General features: G+C 44.7%; 1 protein-coding gene across 5 annotated transcripts in view; it reads left to right on the forward strand.

Moving 5' to 3' along the window:
• Positions 1-18,966, forward strand: part of AK7 (adenylate kinase 7) — a 100,992-nt gene that overhangs the window by 9,452 nt on the left and 72,574 nt on the right. For all 5 annotated transcript variants that reach the window (XM_010353682.2, XM_030930940.1, XM_030930941.1 and 2 more), the window contains exons 3-4: positions 4,044-4,152; positions 8,657-8,751. In XM_010353682.2, coding sequence (XP_010351984.1) covers positions 4,044-4,152; positions 8,657-8,751 — 204 coding nt within the window. The remainder of the gene's footprint in view (positions 1-4,043; positions 4,153-8,656; positions 8,752-18,966) is intronic.

Below are 18,966 nucleotides of genomic sequence, written 5' to 3' on the forward strand. Positions count from 1 at the left end.
AGAAAGGAAGACGGACATTGCCAGCAGTCCCTGGCGAGCATCTCTTTGAGTCTCACTGTTGTGAATGAAGTCGTCGTCCCTTTCCTGAGACAGGCACTTACCCTTAGATCAATTAGGCTCATCCTTTAAGCCAGAAGAGGGAGTTAATTTCCCGCAGGCTGAGGAATATCTGAAGCAAAATTGGGGTTTTGTTGGAGAAAAGGAAGAGGAAACAAGTTTGTAGACAACAACAGTGTCTTTTATCCCATTCATTATGCACTTGCCTTCCATCAAAGCTGAAACCCTCAGAGAGCTGTGGGCTCTTCCCTTGCCCTTGACACCTGAATCCTATTGGTCATGGGGTCCTCAGCACATCTCTTTGTCAGGTGTCCAGTCTGCCCCTCCTTTCCATTCTCATAGCCATGTGCATTAGTTCTGATCTCCAGCATCTCTCACTACTCACCTGAATTTGATTCTGCGAATGTTTCCTGTGCACCCTAAGGATCTACAGATGAACGTGGAGCTCACGGCTTGGTAGGGACTCTGTGACAGTAAATGTGGGGACAGAGGCATGCACAGAGCATCACCCAAGGCTCTCTGAAAGGGACACCTAAGGAGTTCTCAGTCTTATCTAGAAAGACAGGCAAATGAAGCTTCAAATAGCTCCCTGCCAAGCAGATTGAGGCCTCCTATGCTCTGATCTTGAGATCCTGGAGCCTCCATTAGCACAAAGTCCTGCAGATGGCCCTCCCTTGGAAGGTTGGGATCTACTGGAGATGGTAGGGCTGAGGCTGGTCTTCCGTGGTTGAGTGGAGCTTGCCAGACAGGCAAGGGAGGAAGGAAACACCAAGCAAGGGGGAATGCCTGGGAAAGTATATGGTGCGCTGTGGCAGAGAAAGAGCATGGGCTATGGGGAGCCACAGAGAAGACACAAAGGTGGCAGAAAAGGTGAGGGAGAGTGCTCGCTTCAGCGGCACATATGCTGAAATTGGAATGATACAGAGAAGACCAGCAAAAAATAAAGAAAAGAAAAGAAAAGGTGAGGGAGAGGTGAGAATGGAAACCGTTGGCCTGGTCCAAGTTATGAAAGGTGCCTCTACCTGGCTCAACAAGCCACCTACTATTCCCTGAGCATTCTGGGCTCTACCAGGTGAGCTCGTATTCATCCTTCCAGCCCAACTCAAATATCTTCTCCTATGAGACATAATCATGTCTTTCTCTTAGTCCATTGAACCTCAAATGTGCCTCTATCTATGACAGCCCTTTCCACATTTGGGGCTGGCTGTACAGGTTGCACACTGTACAAGAGTGCCTGGCTAAGGGAGTGAGTGAGTAGGGGCTGAAAAGCAGCCTGTTATGTTGGCTGTCCTGGGCCCCAGAGTGTAGCCCTTCTTATAATTTTTTCACCAAGCAGGTTACCTTTTTTCTCATTTGTACAAGGGCTTCATATGTGCTTGGTTGGGTCCTTGTCTACATTAGACCATAATTATTTGGTATAAATCTTCTCAAGAAAGCGCATGCACACACACACACATACACACACACACACACACACACACACACACACACAAAATGCTCCTTAGTATCAGCAACTATATATTATTCATTTTTGCCTTTTTTACTACAGTCAAAAGCAGGGCCCACAAATGTTTGTTGAGTGAACAAATGAATGCACAAAAATGGTCACTCCACATTGGGTGAAGACAACCATTCTCTTGAAAATGTGGCTGTTTCGTCTTAAATAGATCCAACCATAATTTGATACGTGTGCATGTTTTTCTATGGACAGCACTCGCACCTGCTTTTACAAGCTGGAAACATAGATGCTGTAGCTCCTTTCTCTGGGACCACATCTAGAATACACATCTTTGAGTCCTTGTATTCTCCCAGTGTTTTCTTCTTTTCTTTCACGTGTTATTTCTGGATCTTGATCCATCCTAGGTGTACTGGGAAGGTAGTGTCCTTTCCCACTGTCATGCTACTGGTAAAGTAAAAATGGATGTTTGGATCAGGATTGCCAGTGGCTCTCCTCTTGCACATTCAGTCGAGAGAAGGAACTGAATGGCTGGTGGTATGGGTTGAGTTGTTTCTCCCACACCCCGAAGAGATATATTGAAATCCTAACCCCCAGTATTTCTGAATATGGCCATATTTGGAGATAGGGTGTTTGCAGAGGACATCCAATTAAATGGAGGTCATCAGCCAGGAACGGTAACTCACGCCTGTAATCCCAGTACTTTGGGAGGCCGAGCGGGCAGATCACCCGAGGTCAGGAGTTCAAGACCAACCTGGCCAACATTGTGAAACCCTGTCTCTACTAAAAATACAAAAATAGTGGGTGCCTGTAATCCCAGCTACTCGGGAGGCTGAGGCCGGAAGAATTGCTTGAATCCGGGAGGTGGAGGTTGCAGTGAGCTGAGATTGTGCCACTGCACTCCAGCCTGGGCAACAGAGAGAGACTCTGTCTCAAATAAATAAATTAATTAAATAAATAAATGGAGGTCATTTAAGTGGGCTTATCATCCAGTATGACCAGTGAGCTTATAAGAAGGGGAAATTTAGACACAGACGGCACACAGGTAGAACACCATGTGAATATCAAGGTGGAGATCAGGGTGATGCATGTACAAGATGAGGAAGAGATTGCCGGCAAACCAGCAGAAGCCAGGGCAGAGGCACGAAACAGACTCTGCCTCTCAGCCCTTAGAAGGAACCAACCCTACAACACCTTGATCCTGGATTTTTAGCTTCCAGAACAGTGAGACTTTGGTTGTTCAAGCCATGCAGTTTGTGGCAGTTTGTTACAACAGCCCTAGAAAACTAATGCAGATTCATCCAAAAGGATCTAGGGAACAGGGCTGGAGAAACTAGCAACCTAGTGCATGCTGTTGAGTTTAACAAGGATGTATTACCTTGCCAAAGCAGAACTGTCATTTCCTGAGGAAACGCATCAACTTCCCTTTGTTCTTCAGCTTGGTTTAAAAGGTTCTATTTTAATACAGCTGGTCAAGGAACTGTGGAAAATAGCTGATGTTCAGGACAATGGGAATAACAAATAATGCAAATCTTGGTTTGGAAATGCAGGGTCTTTTTATTGTTCTCTTAATGTACTCAAGGTATTGTACTATTGGGAAGTGTACTGGCATTCATGCAGCAAGGAATGACTAGTTAAAACACAGTGATCACCGGCTGGCACCATGACTCACGCCTCTAATCCCAACATTTTGGGAGGCCACGGTGGGCGGATCACCAGAGGTCAGGAGTTTGAGACCAGCCTGGTCAACATGGTGAAGCCCCATCTCTACAAAAAAAAAAAAAAAAAAACCCAGGCATGGTGGCATGTGCCTGTAGTCCCAGCTACTTGGGAGGCTAAGGTATGAAACCACTTGGACCTGGGAAGCAGAGGTTGCCGTGAGCTGAGATCACGCCACTGCACGCCAGCCTGGGCAACAGAGTGAAACTGTGTCTCAAATTAACAAAAAAAAAAGCACCGAAAATGATCAGCAAAGTTACTTCTATTTAATGTATAAACTTCACATTTTTAATCATTAAAAGTTTCTGTATTTTTAAAAGATTCCCAGCTGTCAACTGTAATAAGATACCTTACATCTAGAAAGAGAACAGATTAAATCCATCTTGAGAATTGTAAGACAATCCACATTAATCATTCCTCAGCACTTCTGAGTGATTCGTGATATTTAATTGCTCAAGTAATCTTGCATAGAGTTTGAATTAGTTTTAAATGCCTCACTCATTTTCTTTCAGTGTGTGCTAATTCTTCCCTTCTGAACTGGAGTTTAAACAGCGTGCAGAAATAGTACCTAAGATTATTATGCAATTTTTAAATCATCTGCTCCAAGCTGTTTTCATAAACTTCTTTGTTACTTGAAAACTGCACACAGAAGAGAGTCACAATTTCATTTTAAATAGAAATCCTCCTGCAAGCACTTCCTGTGGGACGCCTCGGTGTGGCATACCTATGTTGAAAATTATCATTTCTTCGAAATATTAAAGGTTACCTTGTTAGCTGCTTGCTGCAAATGGCTGTCAATTTTGTTTCTCAGGCCATCTCCCGAGAAGACCTTCTCATGCGCCTGCTGGAGTGCGACGTTATTATTTATAACATCACTGAGAGCTCACAGCAAGTGGAGGAAGCCATCTGGGCAGTCTCTGGTCAGTGAGGTGTACTCTTTTATCTCCAGAGATGCTATTGTAGTGCTGCTGACTTCACCTAATAGTCATCTAGGAACACTAGGCAAAGTAGGGCTATAGAAAAACTGGTCTGAGACGTACCTAAAGTATGAAATCCGTGATAATAATATGAATAGATACTTCTGAAGAATAGAATATTTTTAATTATCAAAAAAATGGAGGCCGGCATAGTGGCTCATGCCTGTAGTCCTAATACTTTGGGAGGCCGAGGTGGGAGGATTATTGAGCCCAGGAGTTCAAGACCAGCCTGGACAACATGACGAGACCTCGTCTCTACAGAAAGAATAAAATAAAATAAAATAAACGTATTTTTTTAATGAAACATTACCCAGGCTGAAGTGCAGTGACCTGATCATAGCTCACTACAGCCTCGAACTCCTGGGCTCAAGAGATTCTCCCGCCTCAGCCTCCTGAGTAGCTAGACTACAGGCTTGTGCCACCATACCCAGCTAATTTTTATTTTTTATTTTTTTGGTAGAGATGGGGACTTGCTATGTTGTCCACGCTGGTCTCAAACCCCTGGCCTCAAGCCATTCTCCAGCCTCAGCCTCCCAAAGCACTGAAATTATAGGCATGAGCCATGATGCCTGGCCAAAACATTTAACTTTTAAAATTCAACCTGACTCATTCCATAGGCACTGCTTAAGGAGGTGGGGTTGAATGTCCTGGGGAGATACAAAGACACATAAGAAAAGGCACCCCGGCCGGGCGCGGTGGCTCATGCCTGTAATCCCAGCACTTTGGGAGGCCGAGATGGGCGGATCACAAGGTCAGGAGTTCGAGACCATCGTGGCTAACACGGTGACACCCCGTCTCTACTAAAAACACAAAAAATTAGCCGGGCGTGGTGGTGCGTGCCTGTAGTCCCAGCTACTCGGAGGCTGAGGCAGGAGAATGACGTGAACCCGGGAGGCGGAGCTTGCAGTGAGCCAAGATCCCGCCACTGCACTACAGCCTGGGTGACAAAGCGAGACTCCGTCTCAAAAAAAAAAAAAAAAAAAAAAGAAAAGGCACCCCAAGGTACAAGTCATGACATAAGAGACAAGGCACCCAAGAGAAACTTTAACTCAACAAAGGGGGATGTGCTCACAAGAAAGTTATGTATAAGAGGCACGTGACTTTAAGAGGGGAGAAATTATTTCTAACTCTAAATATTTGATTCAATTCAACAAATGTTCCCTGATGGCAAAGGTCAGGAAAAGCTTGTAGAGAAGGCTTGTATTATGAAAGTGCTTTGAAAAAATGTAATGAATTCTAAGGCCGGGCGCGGTGGCTCAAGCCTGTAATCCCAGCACTTTGGGAGGCCGAGACGGGCGGATCACAAGGTCAGGAGATCGAGACCATCCTGGCTAACACGGTGAAACCCCGTCTCTACTAAAAAATACAAAAAACTAGCCGGGCGAGGTGGCGGGCGCCTGTAGTCCCAGCTACTTGGGAGGCTGAGGCAGGAGAATGGCGTGAACCCGGGAGACGGAGCTTGCAGTGAGCTGAGATCTGGCCACTGCACTCCAGCCCGGGCGACAGAGCGAGACTCTGTCTCAAAAAAAAAAAAAAAAAAAAAAAAAAAAAAAAAAAAAAAAGAAAATGTAATGAATTCTAAAGACTTCAAGTCTAAGAGAACGAAGTGATGTTTAGCAAGGTGATGCTTTTGTGATTCATCTCCTCCAAAACAACCTCTTTTTTTTTTTTTTTTTTTTTTGAGACAAGATCTTGCTCCGTCATCTTGCTTTGAAAAATGTAATGAACTGTAAGGACCTCAAGTCTAAGAGAACAAAGAGGTGTTTAGCAAGATGGTGCTTTTGTGATTCATGCTCCCCCAAAGCAACCTCATTTTTTTTTTTTTTTTGAGACAAGATCTTGCTCTGTCACCCAGTCTGGCATGCAGTGGCGCTGTCTCGGTTCACTGCAATCTCCACCTCCCCGGTTCAAGTGATTGTCCTGCCTCAGCCTCCCAAGTAGCTGGGATTACAGGCATGTGCCACCATGCCCAACTAACTTTTGTATTTTTAGTAGAGACGGGGTTTCGCCATGTTGTCCGAGTTGGTCTTGAACTCCTGACCTCAAGCGATCTGCCTGCCTTGGCCTCCCAGAGGGCTGGGATTACAGGAATGAGCCACTGCGCCCAGCCAAGCAACCTCATTTAATACATCAAAATGCCTCCATAGGTGCCTCTTGATTGTGAATTTCAGACATTAACCACTGACTTCTTGCTGTGACAGATGGGCGTCGGCCTTTCTTAGGACCACCTTCTCCCCCTCAAGGAAATGTAACCTTTTATCAAGCTTTGACACTGCATTTCCTTTCATGAGCTTTAAAATGTAGAGTGTTTTACTGCTTCCTTCTAATAAAGAGGTTCAAATAATCAAGAAAATTTTACTTTTCTATTTAGAGGAAAACCTTTAGCTGAATTACTTCCTTTTTGAGATATAGAGTGTTTGTTTGTGTCTGCAAGAAAGTATAGTCAGATATCCTTCAGTCACCTGAGTCACCTGAGTCACCTGGGAGGTATGGGGTTGGTAGGGCATGAGGTTGGTAAGGGATGGGGACTTTGTCATTTTACCTAATGCACAGTCTTAGATTTTGTTTTTCTCTCAATGGATATGTATTCCTTTCTTTCTTTCTTTTTTTAAAGATAGGGTCTTGCTGTGTCACCCAGGCTGGAGTGCAGTAGTATATCATAGCTTACTACAGCCTCAAACACCTGGCCTCAAGCAATCCTCCTGCCTCAGCCTCTTGAGTAGCTAGAATTACAGGTGTGCATCCAACTATTTTTTTAAAACCTTTTATAGAGACAAGGTCTAGACATGTTGCCCGGGCTGGTCTCCACCTTCTGGGCTCAAGCAATCCTTGGACTCCAACAGGGCTGGGATTACAGGCATGAAACACCACACCCGGCTATGTATTATATTTAACAATGTTTTATTAAATTATTTTTAAATGTCTTAGAATTCTCCTACCTTGCCTTTTGCAGATACTATGGAAGGAAGGCAGGATGACGAAGAGAAAGGAATACATTATTAGAAAGGAGAGAAAATATTTGCATATAGACGAAGGATGTGTTCAAAGGGGAACGAGCAGATCATTCTAGACCTATTATAAATATCATAAATAAAAAAGAATAACCCAGTTAGAGGACCTCAAAGTGTGCCAAGTATTCACAAAACAGGCCAAACTGAAGCTCAGCAGAGCAGAAAGTTTCAAAGAGCAAAATTAAATTGAAGAGACAATTTATGTTATTAGACTAAAAATAGAAACAAAAGTAACTCTTAAAGTTTGGAATACTACATGATCATAGTGTTCGTAGACTTCATTCAATAACACTTTCTTGTTTAAGGTAGAAATCCATACATTTCTTAGATCCAGGATATCAGCATTTCATTTTGTCGCTTGTTTGGGGAATCACCTCATGATACTAAAATCATACCATGGCAGCTGCACCACTTAGCCCCTCTGACAGTTTAATTAGACCTCACTTTGCAGCTTCAATATGTTTCTTGAAAATTATACATCATGAAGAATATGTTAATGGAATCCCTTAGCCAAATACATTCAAGGAGATTCAATGCTTAAATGTGTAGAGAGCCTTTTTGCAAAGCAACAAACCCTTTGGAAATAAAATGCTCACCTTTCCCTCCACCTCTATCCTAAATATGAATCCCTACAAGTTGTTGATAACCAAACGTTTCTGCCTTGTCGGTGCTCTCCACTACAGCCCACAGCCCCAGGGGTGGAGTGGGAAGGGCGGGCACACCCTGAATTACTTCCTTCCGTGATGGCTTTCACTGAACAGCGTTGCCTTATGGGAACTCCTAAGAGGCCCTTCTGATGTGGGGCCTCTGCTGCCCCATCCCCAGCCTGCTCCCTTTTTGGGCAGCTGGCTAGGTGGCATGGTGGGAACAGCACAGACCTGGCAGCCAGACAGCCTGGATTGGACTCTCTGCCCCATCACTTCCCTCTATGATCCTGGGCAAACTGTGCCTCGGTTTCTGCACCTGTAACCCAGAATACCTATCTCCCAGTGGGGGAAATTCAACAAAGCCCGTGAGTTGTTCTAATTCATGTCAGCTATGCTCCTATGATCCTTACTGTCACCAGCCCTCCCAAAAAGTAAAAGCACATGGCCAGAGGCCAGAAAACAGGAAGGGGCCACAATTTTGAGCTCAGTTCAGAAGGGATCAAGCAACTGATGACCATAGTGGAGAGAAAGGGCTGCAGTGGAGAGCACTGATGAGGCTGAAATGCTTAGTTGTGAACACCCTGCCAGCCTGCGGGGATCTGCATTTCAGATACAGGTGGCGAGAAGGAGGGGGAATTTGAAGAATGGTGATGGGAACAGGTCAAAGAAGCATCAGAGGTAAAAGCACCCTGGTGTTAAGTGGCTCCTACTGGTGACTAATAGTACACGTGATTTAGAAACCAAGTTGTGCATGGGTCCAAATAACTATGCTGTTTTTTGACCCCACAGCACTCAGTGAAGAAGTCAGCCACTTTGAAAAGCGAAAGATATTTATTTTACTATCCACAGTGATGACTTGGGCGCGATCCAAAGCCCTGGACCCCGTAAGTAGAACGTTAGCTTTCCTTTGGGTAACATTTCACCCTTAACACCTTGTAATCTGTGTGCGGAGGGAACTTCCTACAGCGAGTTGTGTATTCTCACACTCTGGAACCCTATCCCATGATAAGCACCCAACAGAGTTCATTGACTCTAAGCACATTCAATTCTAAGGGATTTCATCATTTTATATGCCTCTAAGAAAGAAAAATATGCTGCCTATGACATTATAGCAAAGCTTGCTTATCACTTCTGCTTCGTGTTTTAAACATACTGAAAAACTCTCTTTTAGACTTACTTAGACCCATATTTTTTGTCATGTACATTCTTGTGCATACATTAAAAAGAAAATATAGGCCGGGGCAGTGGCTCACACCTGTAATCCCAGCACTTTGGGAGGTCAAGGCAGGTGGACCACCTGAGGTCAGGAGTTCAAGACCAGCCTGGCCAATATGGCGAAACCCTGTCTCGACTAAAAATACAAAAATTAGCCAGGCATAGTGCCGGGCACCTGTAATCCCAGCTACTCGGGAGGCTGAGGCAGGAGAATCGCTTAAACCCGGGAGACAGAGGTTGCAGTGAGCCAAGATCATGCCACTGCTTTCCAGCCTAGGCGACAGAGTGAATAATAAATAAATAAATTTTATTTATAAATAAAATAAATGAAAAGCAAAAGAAAATGTAAGTAAATATAGTGATTATAGTATTCCCAAAACTTCCTCATATTCAGTGTCCATCTCTGAATCACACCACATTCTGTCTTTTTCCACACAACTCGTGTCACTTATTTACATCATGTCATTTATTTGTAGTACTTTCCTATAAAGTACGTGGTTATTACGTTGCAAGAAAACATGAGCCACACACATTCTTCCAACATTGCTTACTCCCTTGACTAATGTCAAATTGACATTTGCTGCTCTGTTCCCGTGCCTTGTGCCTGTGCAGTACCTTTCCATTTCAGTGCTGAATCACGGTACGCTCTTTTAAAAGGCAATTAAATCAACAGGAGTAGCACCTGACTCAAGTTGAAGTGATAACAATAGCAACGGTGTGTTCAAGGTCACAGTCACTGGCAGCAACATTGCCAGTGCTTCCCGGCTGACCACAATGATAAACCATTGATCCCAGATATGTTCTAATTTCAGAAATGTTAAATGTGAAAAAGTGCATGATATGGTCAATGGAATATATTATATATAACCAGGAGATATTTAGGCATTCATCACACTTATTGCATCAAATGCTATGTATTTGTTTAACTGTCTCTCCCCTGGTGGACTGAGAACCCCTTGAGGGCAGGGACCACAGGTTTCGTGCTCTTTCCTTGTAAAGTTGACTCACCTACTTTGGATGCCATCACCTCAAGGAGCAGGTCATGGTCATTTTATTCCTGTTATAATCCCTTTCCTCAGAGCGTCCAGCTAGGCGTCCACCATAAAACAATTACAAGTCAATGGACTGGCTGACCGCTGTGCTAGCGTCCTGATTGTCCCAACCAAAGTAAGCAAAGTACTGAATAAGTTCAATAGCAGACTTCAGGAACAGCTGGGCACAGAGGATTCAACAGTGTCCTCAATGTTCACTGACTCTCTCTCTTTCTTTTATGGTTTCTTTTCTGCTCTGAGTAGACTTCACTCTCCAGTAAGCCCCCTACACTGAATGGGGGCTTACTAGAGAATGGGGAAGAGATGGTTCCACAAAGAAAACATGGGGCAATGGCTCCTGTGTTAGCTCCTGTCCTGTGGCATGCACTCATCCTCTCACTGTGGTTTTAGTTTGCATTTCCCCAATGACAAATGGTGGTTTTAAAAGATTTATCAAGGTGTAATCAATGTACTAGGCCAGGTGTAGTGGTGCACACCTATAATCCCAACACTTTGGGAGGCCGAGGCGGGAGGACTGCTTGAGCTCAAGAGTTCAAGACCAGTCTGGGTAACAGGGTGAAACCACATCTCTACAAAAATTGCAAAAATTAACCAGGTGTGGTGGCGAACCTGTAGTTTCAGCTACTCAGGAGGCTGAGGTGGGAGGATTGCTTAAGCTGGGGAGGTCGAGCCTGCAGTGAGCTGAGATCACTCCACTGCACTGCAGCCTGGGTAACAAAGTGAGACCCTGCCTCAAATAAATAAATAAATTTACTGTATTGTATATAGTGAAGTTAACCTTTTATAGTCCTGAGTTTCAACAACTGCATACAGTTGTGCAACCACCACAACAATTAGGATACAGAACACTTTTATCACTTTCCAAAATTCTCTACCTCATGACACACACAAAGTCGATTCCAGTTGGATTACATAACTAAAATTAAAAAGCAAAAACTTTAATTTTTTTAAAGAAAAATTAGGCCCAGCACAGTGGCTCACGCCTATAATCCCAACACTTTGGAAGACCGAGGCAGGCAGATCACTTGAGGTCAGGAGTTCAACAGCAGCCTGGTCAACATGGTGAAACCCCATCTCTACCAAAAAATACAAAAATTAGCTGGGTAGCTGGGTATGGTGGTGCACACCTGTAGTCCCAGCTACTCAGGAGGCTGAGGTGGAAGAATTGCTTGAACATGGGAGGCAGAGGTTGCAGTGAGCAGAGATCACACCACAGTGCTCCAGCCTGGGCGACAGAGAGAGGCCCTGTCTCAAAAAAAAAAAGGAAAAATTATAGAATTTATGGAGGATTCCTCAAACAAGACCAGATACTGCTAAATATTTTTTTAATTGACAAATCTAGCTGCGATAGGATTAATGAAGTAATAAATAATATTTGTGTTTGAGATTTGCTTCTAAATAATCCAGGAGGATAAGGAAGTCAGTGGGGGTATAGATATAACAGGACCAGTTATGCAAAACAAACAAGTTTATCCCCAACAAGTCTAATTGAAGGGGGCGTGGCAGAAGATATGGCATCCGTTTGAAGTCAGAGTAAGCTGAGTAAGACTTTTGCTTGCAAGCAACAGAATCCAGCTTTCTTAATCAGAAAGAAGACGTGTTAGAAAGCATAAACAATATCTTACAAAACCCACAGTCAGAGATGCCACTGGGTGTCAAGGACTGGGAGCCATGGGGAGCTCGGTAAAGTCTCCCACATTCCTCTCTGCTTTTCTCTGCTTCTGTCTCCTTGTCATCGTCACAGGAAGTCTTTTTTGTTTTGTTTTGTTGTTTTGTTTTTAGAGACGAAGTCTATAATACAGAGACCTCCAAAGAAAGGTTTCCTCTGCCAGATTTACCAGGGTTGGCTTTTGAAAAGAGAGTTCTAATCATGGACTCTAAATCATAATCCCTATAAGATAGACTTGGGATGGGAAGAAGAAAGGTGAGCTGCAAGGACTCCTGGTACTCACTTACTTTCTTTTTTATTTTTATTTGTTTGTTTATTTTTTGAGATGAAGTCTTACTCTGTCGTTCAGGCTGGAGTACAATGGCGCGATCTCAGCTCACTGCAACCTCTGTCTCCCGGTGTCAAGCAATTCTCTTGCCTCGGCCTCCTGAGTGGCTGGGATTATAGGTGCCCACCACCACGTCCAGCTAATTTTTGTATTTTTAGTAGAGATGGGTTTTCACCATGTTGGTCAGGCTGGTCTCCAACTCCTGACCTCAGGTGATCCACCCGCCTTTGCCTCCCAAAGTGCTGGGGTCACAGACGTGAGCCACTGCGCCCGGCCCTGACTCCTGGTACTTTCTTTGGTCTTCCTTGTCCTTGCAGTACCTTTTTTTTTTTTTTTTTTTTTTTTTGAGATAGTCTTGCTATGTCACCCAGGCTAAAGTACAGTGGCATGATCTTGGTTAACTGCAGCCTCCACCTCCCATGTTCAAGTGATTCTCCTGCCTCAGCCTCCCGAGTAGCTGGGATTACAGGCGTGTGCCACCACTCCTGGCTAATTTTTTGTATTTTAAGTAGAGATGGGGTTTCGCCATGTTGGCTGGGCTGGTCTCAAACTCCCGACCTCAGGTGATCTGTGCACATCAGCCTCCCAAAGTGCTGGGATTACAGGCATGAGCCACCACCCCCAGCTACACAGGAAGTCTTAACAGCCAAGGAAACCAGTTCTAAGTAAAGAAAGAGTCACTAGCATAATAGGTTGGAAAAAAATGTTTGTCAGCTGATGACCTTATAAAAGATAAGCTCTGTCACTATGAAAAATGTCCCACCAGCAGCCCTTCTGAGCACCCCCAATACACAAATTGTATTATCTGTTTTCCAGTAGAAGGAACTCCAGGACTCTGGAATTGGTAGGGAGTTGATCCTGTGTCTTGGGCCAGTGAAAAATGGGATATGCTGGAACCTATTGTTGATGCTACAGAGCCAAGATCTTTTCAGAGATGTCCTGAGTAGGCCTGAGCAGACAAAAAGGGCCCCCACCAGCCACACTGTGAGAAGGCGAGCATCACGAAAGTGATTCTGTCTGTTGGGTGTTTCCCATCTGCCCCTCCAGAGCTACTCTCAGCTCTTCTCCACCTTGCTCCAAACTTGTAGTCTAGATTAGCAAGCAACCTTCTCCTCTGCTCCCAACTGGGTTTGGCCAGTGGGGCTCACCGGTGAGAGGATGGGGGAATTGAGAAGAATGAGGTCAGATCACTTGTTCCCCTAGCTCCCTTCTTCAGAGTTGCTGTGGGTAGGCTGAGTCTCTGAGCTCAAGCCACTGTGCCTGCTGGGCAACCCCTGTCCCTGGGCTCTAATCGTTGCCTGCCCACTCAACACGTTTGGATTTAGGAGTAGTACAGAGCACCCTGTTCCCGGCTCCAGGTGATGTGGTTTCCCTACACCCTGCCCACATCTTCATAAATAGTCCTGTTATTAAACTCTCCTGAAATTACCCAACGTTGAGTATGCTGTTTCTTTCCCACGAGGATCCTGACTAATACATTATGCTTAATTGAAATCAGTTGAGTTTGTGAAAAGCCATGACTCCATAATGTAACTCAGAAAAGTGAATATTAGATTGTTGTAGATGCTGCTGGCTTCCTGTCATGAAGCCACCCCACTGTCTTCCTTGCCAGCAGAGCCATGACTTGTTAAGTTCAAGTGTCCACACTGCCCATGAGATCCAGAGAAGGGAGACTCTATCCACATTCCACGGGAAAATCCTGATGGATGCAAACTAGCCATGATGGTCCCATTCTTCTTGCTGATGATTGGCTAAGGGGTGGGCATGCAATCCAATTTTGGGATGTGGGATGTAACAATCCTACCCCCCAAAATGTAGAGTGGCTTACACATGGAGGAAGTATATAGCTTGCGCAGATAAAATGTAAAACAGGTGTTCCTGATGATCAAGTCAGTCTTCTCCCAACTCTGATTCAAGATCCAGGCTCCTTCTGTTGGATGGTTCCAACATCTTCCAGAATGACCTCTGGGGCTGTCGTCCACACCTGCATCAGGCCTGTGGAGGGGGGCAAAACACAAAACATTATGCATGGGAAGCTTTACGAACCAGGCTTAGAAAAGATGCTCATCACTTCTGCAAATTTCGTTGACTAAAATAAAACTCAGCCCATAGCTGAGGAGCCCAGAATATGTAGTCTAACTGCGTCCAGGAAATCAGTCTGGTTTAATCTCTGGCACAGAGGAAAGATGGCCAGGAGACTCCCAGGAAGGGTTCATCCCTGATTAGGAGAGACTTCAAGGAAGACACGGGCTTTCTTTCTCTGTGGATATTGTCATGTCTGGATGTGAAGCTTAGACTGCTGCTACTAGTCTTGCTATGATCCTGAAAAGGAAGGCCACATACAGGAGGCAGAGCTCAGAAGGCATCAGAAAAGCAGAGCCAGTTTCCAGTGGCAGGGTCTGGGGAAGGTGTGGTAGGCGCCATGTCCAGCCACAAAGGTGGCAAGAAAAAGTCCCTAAAATGGCCAGGCGCAGTGGCTCACACCTGTAATCCCAGCACTTTGGGAGGCCGAGGCGGGCGGATCATGAGGTCAGGAGGTCGAGACCATCCTGGCTAACACGGTGAAACCCTGTCTCTACTAAAATACAAAAAAAAAAAAAAAAAAAAAAAAATTAGCCGGGTGTGGTGGCAGGTGCCTATAGTCCCAGCTACTCGGGAGGCTGAGGCAGGAGCACAGCATGAACCCGGAGGCGGAGCGTGCAGTGAGCCGAGATCATGCCACTGCATTCTAGCCTGGGCGACAGAGGGAGACTCCATCTCAAAAAAAAAAAAAAAAAAGTCCCTAAAACAGCCCAAGTAACAGGCCAAGAAGATGGATGGAGGATGAAGAAGACAAGGCTTTCTTTCTCTTTTTCTTTATTTTTCTTTTTTTTTGGAGTGTGGCCCAGATTGGAGTGCAGTGGTGCAACCTTGTTTCAGTTCACTGCAACCTCCACGTCCTGGGCTCAAGTGATTCTCTGGCCTCAGCCTCCTGATTAGCTAGGATTACAGGCACCTGCCACCATGCCCAGCTAATTTTTTAAATGTTTTTGTAGCGATAGGGTTTTGCCATGTTGCCCAGGCTGGTCTCAAATTTCTGGGCTCAGTTAACCCACCTGCCTTGGCCTCACAAAGTACTGGGATTGCAGGTGTGAACCACCGAGCATGGCTGAAGATAAGGCTTTCAAACAGAAATAAAAAGAGGAGCAGAAGAAATTTGAGGGGCTAAAAGCAAAGGCCATGGGGAAGGGACCCCTCGCCACAGGTGGAATTAAGAAATCTGGCAATTGGCTGGGCATGGTGGCTCACACCTGTAATCCCAGCACATTGGGAGGCTAAGGGGGAGGATCACTTGAGCCCAGGAGCTCAAGACCAGCCTGAGCAACACAAGACACCATCTCAAAAAATAAAAAATTAATATTTTGAAAAGGAAATCTGGCGAGTAGTAAGCTGTTCCTTGTGCCTGAGGAGATGGTGACCCTTGATTCCATCCATGTGTATTTGAACATCTGGATTCCCTGCATCACATCTTTTGCCACCTGTAGCTGGAATGAAGTGTTGTCTTGGAGCCTGTTGTACATTTAAAAATAAACTTTTGGAAAAAAAGAAAAACAAAGAAAAAAAACTGTGGTCCCTGGCGCCACCCTACTCAGGAATACTACTTACGGGAGGTGATTTTCCCAGTGTGTAGGGCTTTTTGAGTTTGGTTTTCTGTTGCTTGTAGCCAAAAGCATCCAAATGGATAAAAACTGCACAAAAATCAGTTTTGTTACAAATGAAGGGTAAATGTTAATTTATTATTAATTAATTAAACTAATTTGATAAATTGATTTAATTAAATTAATTAATGAATTAATAATGTATTAATTTTAATAATAGGACAATCTTAATATATATTGGGGTTGGTTTTTCCCTTAGAACCTGTTCATTTTTAAAGTCTAGCTATGTGCTTGTTTCTGTATGTGTGAGTAAGGAGATATAACCCAGAGGTGACCCTGATTCAACAAAATATTCCAGAACAAGGGCCAGTGGGCTCTGATTGTCACACATAACAACCAGGTGGGAACAGAGTCCACCAGGTGATCCACGTGGGCAATCAAACACAATGACCAATTAAAAAGAGAATCCAGGCCGGGCACCGTGGGTCATGCCTGTAATCCTAGCATGTTGGGAAGCCAAGGCAGGTGGATCACCTGAGGCCAGGAGTTCACAACTAGCCTGGCCAACATGGTGAAATCCCATCTTCACTAAAAGTACCAAAAAAATTAGCTGGGTGTGGTGGCGCATGCCTTTAATCCCAGATACTCAGGAGGCTGAGGCAGGAAAATTGCTTGAAGCCAGGAGGTGGAGGTTGCAGTGAGCCGGGATCGCGCCACTGCACTCCAGCCTGGAGACAGGGTGAGACTCCATCGAAAAGAAGGAAAGGAAAGGAAAGGAAAGGAGAGGGGAGGGGAGGGGAGGGGAGGGAAGGGGAGGGGAGGGGAGGGGAGGGAAGGGAAGGAAAGGGGAAAGGAAGAAAAGAAAAGAGAAAAGGAAAGAAAAGAAAAGAGAATCTAACAGGGTGTTAGAGTGTTACAAGATAACAGATTCGCCCATTGGTCTAATAAAGGACAGGGGAGATTGCTCTGTAGACTGTGTTCTCTGCCTCCTAGAAAGAGGAAGCCTCTAAATGACCTTAGTAATTATAACAAGATAGTAGTAAGGCAGGCTGAGTTTCCAGAAATGCTGACCGCCATCGATTTATAATGTAACAATGAAAGGATCACGGCTATAACCCCTGCTAAAGGAAAGGTCAACCACTCACCCTTTACTGGAAAGGCAAAGGATGCGAACAGTTGGGAGGAACTAAAACCCATATTAAAAAGGTTTGGGTTCAAAATACACTTTATTTGTTGTGTTTGTAACAAGTGAAATTTAAGGACTAAAGGGAACACAGCCCAGCAACTGGTCGCAAAGGTGCATCATACGCAAACAGATCTCTGTCCCAACCAGGAATCGAGGAATGACAGCCCAGAACCTGCGGCCCCCTCTGGTGGGAATTTATGGTCTCCAGTGCCACTGGCCAGAGAGAGATTGATCTTGCTTTTCTCTCAGTCACATTCTCAGAATGGCAGGGAAGAGATTGGCCATCCAACCCGTGATTCTTTTGTGGTTCACCTCATGGAATGTGACCATTTCCCTGGCAGCCGTGAGGACAAAGGGTAGGGCAAATCCAGAAGAGGGGTGTTGGGCCAGTCACAGGGAGCAGGAGGGTGGGTTAGCCAAGCTGGCCCAGCATGCCATGTGAGCCAGGGCTGCAGAGGGGCCAGGACTCAATTCATCCTGAAGGCAAAGCTGACTACACTGTTTCCAGACTCGAGCTGGCAAGTGAAAATACAGGACACTGAGTTAGATCTGAATTTCAGATAGCCAGTGAATAATTTTTTAGCATACCTATACCCTGTGCAATATTGAAGACATGTTTGTACTAAAAAATCAGTCATTTATTTATCTGAAATTCAAATTTAGTTGGGTGTCCTGTATTCTACCTGGCAACTGCATGTGTAGGCCACTAGACCTGTTTATGAGGACAGTTAATTGTGCAATATGTATTCACTAGGTATCTACTATGTACGCAGAATTGAAGTGGATCTTCCCTTCAACAACTCATTCTCCCAGCTTTTTCCCAAGGACATCTCCTAGCATCTCAGTTGCTCTAGCCTCACTCCCCTCCTCCCACCAGCCAACTCACTGGTAAATTCTGTTCATTCATCATCCAAAATGTATCATACACACATTTCGTTCTCTTTGTATCTATGGCAACTTTCTAGCCAGCCTCAGCCTTTAGCTTCTTGAACTACTCAAGTGGTTGTGCAGTTGTGGCCTACCTTTGTGCCCTCCAATCCATCCTCCACAGCACTGCCTCAGCCATCTTGTTGAAATGTCATTCACAACTCTGATATATCAGTAAAAACATGCATCAGAATATCATAGGTACCTCCAGAATCTGTACAAGGGTGATATGTCAAGTTAAAAATACATGTATCAATCAATAGCAAACCAGGTGGCTAAAAGAAATACATGTATTGGAATATTACATGTACCCCAAATATATGCACTGTGATATATTCAAATGTGTCAAAATATTAAATTAAATAAATTCAGATCATCTTGCCGTCCTGCTTTAAAAGCGTAAAATCCAACTGGGCTTCGTAGCTCAAGCCTGTAATTCCAGCACTTTGGGAGACCAAGGCAGGAGGATTGCTTGAGACCAGGAGTTTGAGACCAATCTAGGCATCACAATGAGAGCCCGCCTCTACAAAAAAAAATTTTTTTTGATTAGCCTGGCATGGTGGCAAGCGTCTGTAGTCCCAGCTACTCAGGAGTCTAGGTGGACTCAGCTGTTCCCAGGAGGTTGAGGCTGCAGTGAGCTGTGATTGTGCCACAGCGCCCCACCCTGGGCAACAGAGTGAGATCTTGTCTAAAAAAGAGGTTTAAAACCCTTCCATAGCCTTTTGTTGCTATTGGAATGAATTGAAACTCCTCAGCATGGTTCAGAAACCCTGATAAATGGCTATCACCTACCGCATCCCCTACCAGTTCCCAGCTTGGCTCCAGTCATTTTCTCAGGAGCAATCGTACTCCTACCTCTGTAGGGTTTTGTTTTGTTTTGTTTTGTTTTTGGAAAGGATTTTTGCTCTGTCTCCCAGGCTGGAATGCAGTTGCACAATCTCGGCTCACTGAAGCCTCGGCCTCTCAGGTTCAAGTGATTCTCCTGCCTCAGCCTCCCGAGTAGCTGGGATTACAGGCACCCGCCACCATGTCCAGCTAACTTATGTATTTTTAGTAGAGCACGGGGTTACACCATGTTGTCCAG

This window comes from Rhinopithecus roxellana, chromosome 5 (genome assembly GCF_007565055.1).
Source record: "Rhinopithecus roxellana isolate Shanxi Qingling chromosome 5, ASM756505v1, whole genome shotgun sequence".
Taxonomy (NCBI): Eukaryota; Metazoa; Chordata; class Mammalia; order Primates; family Cercopithecidae; genus Rhinopithecus; species Rhinopithecus roxellana.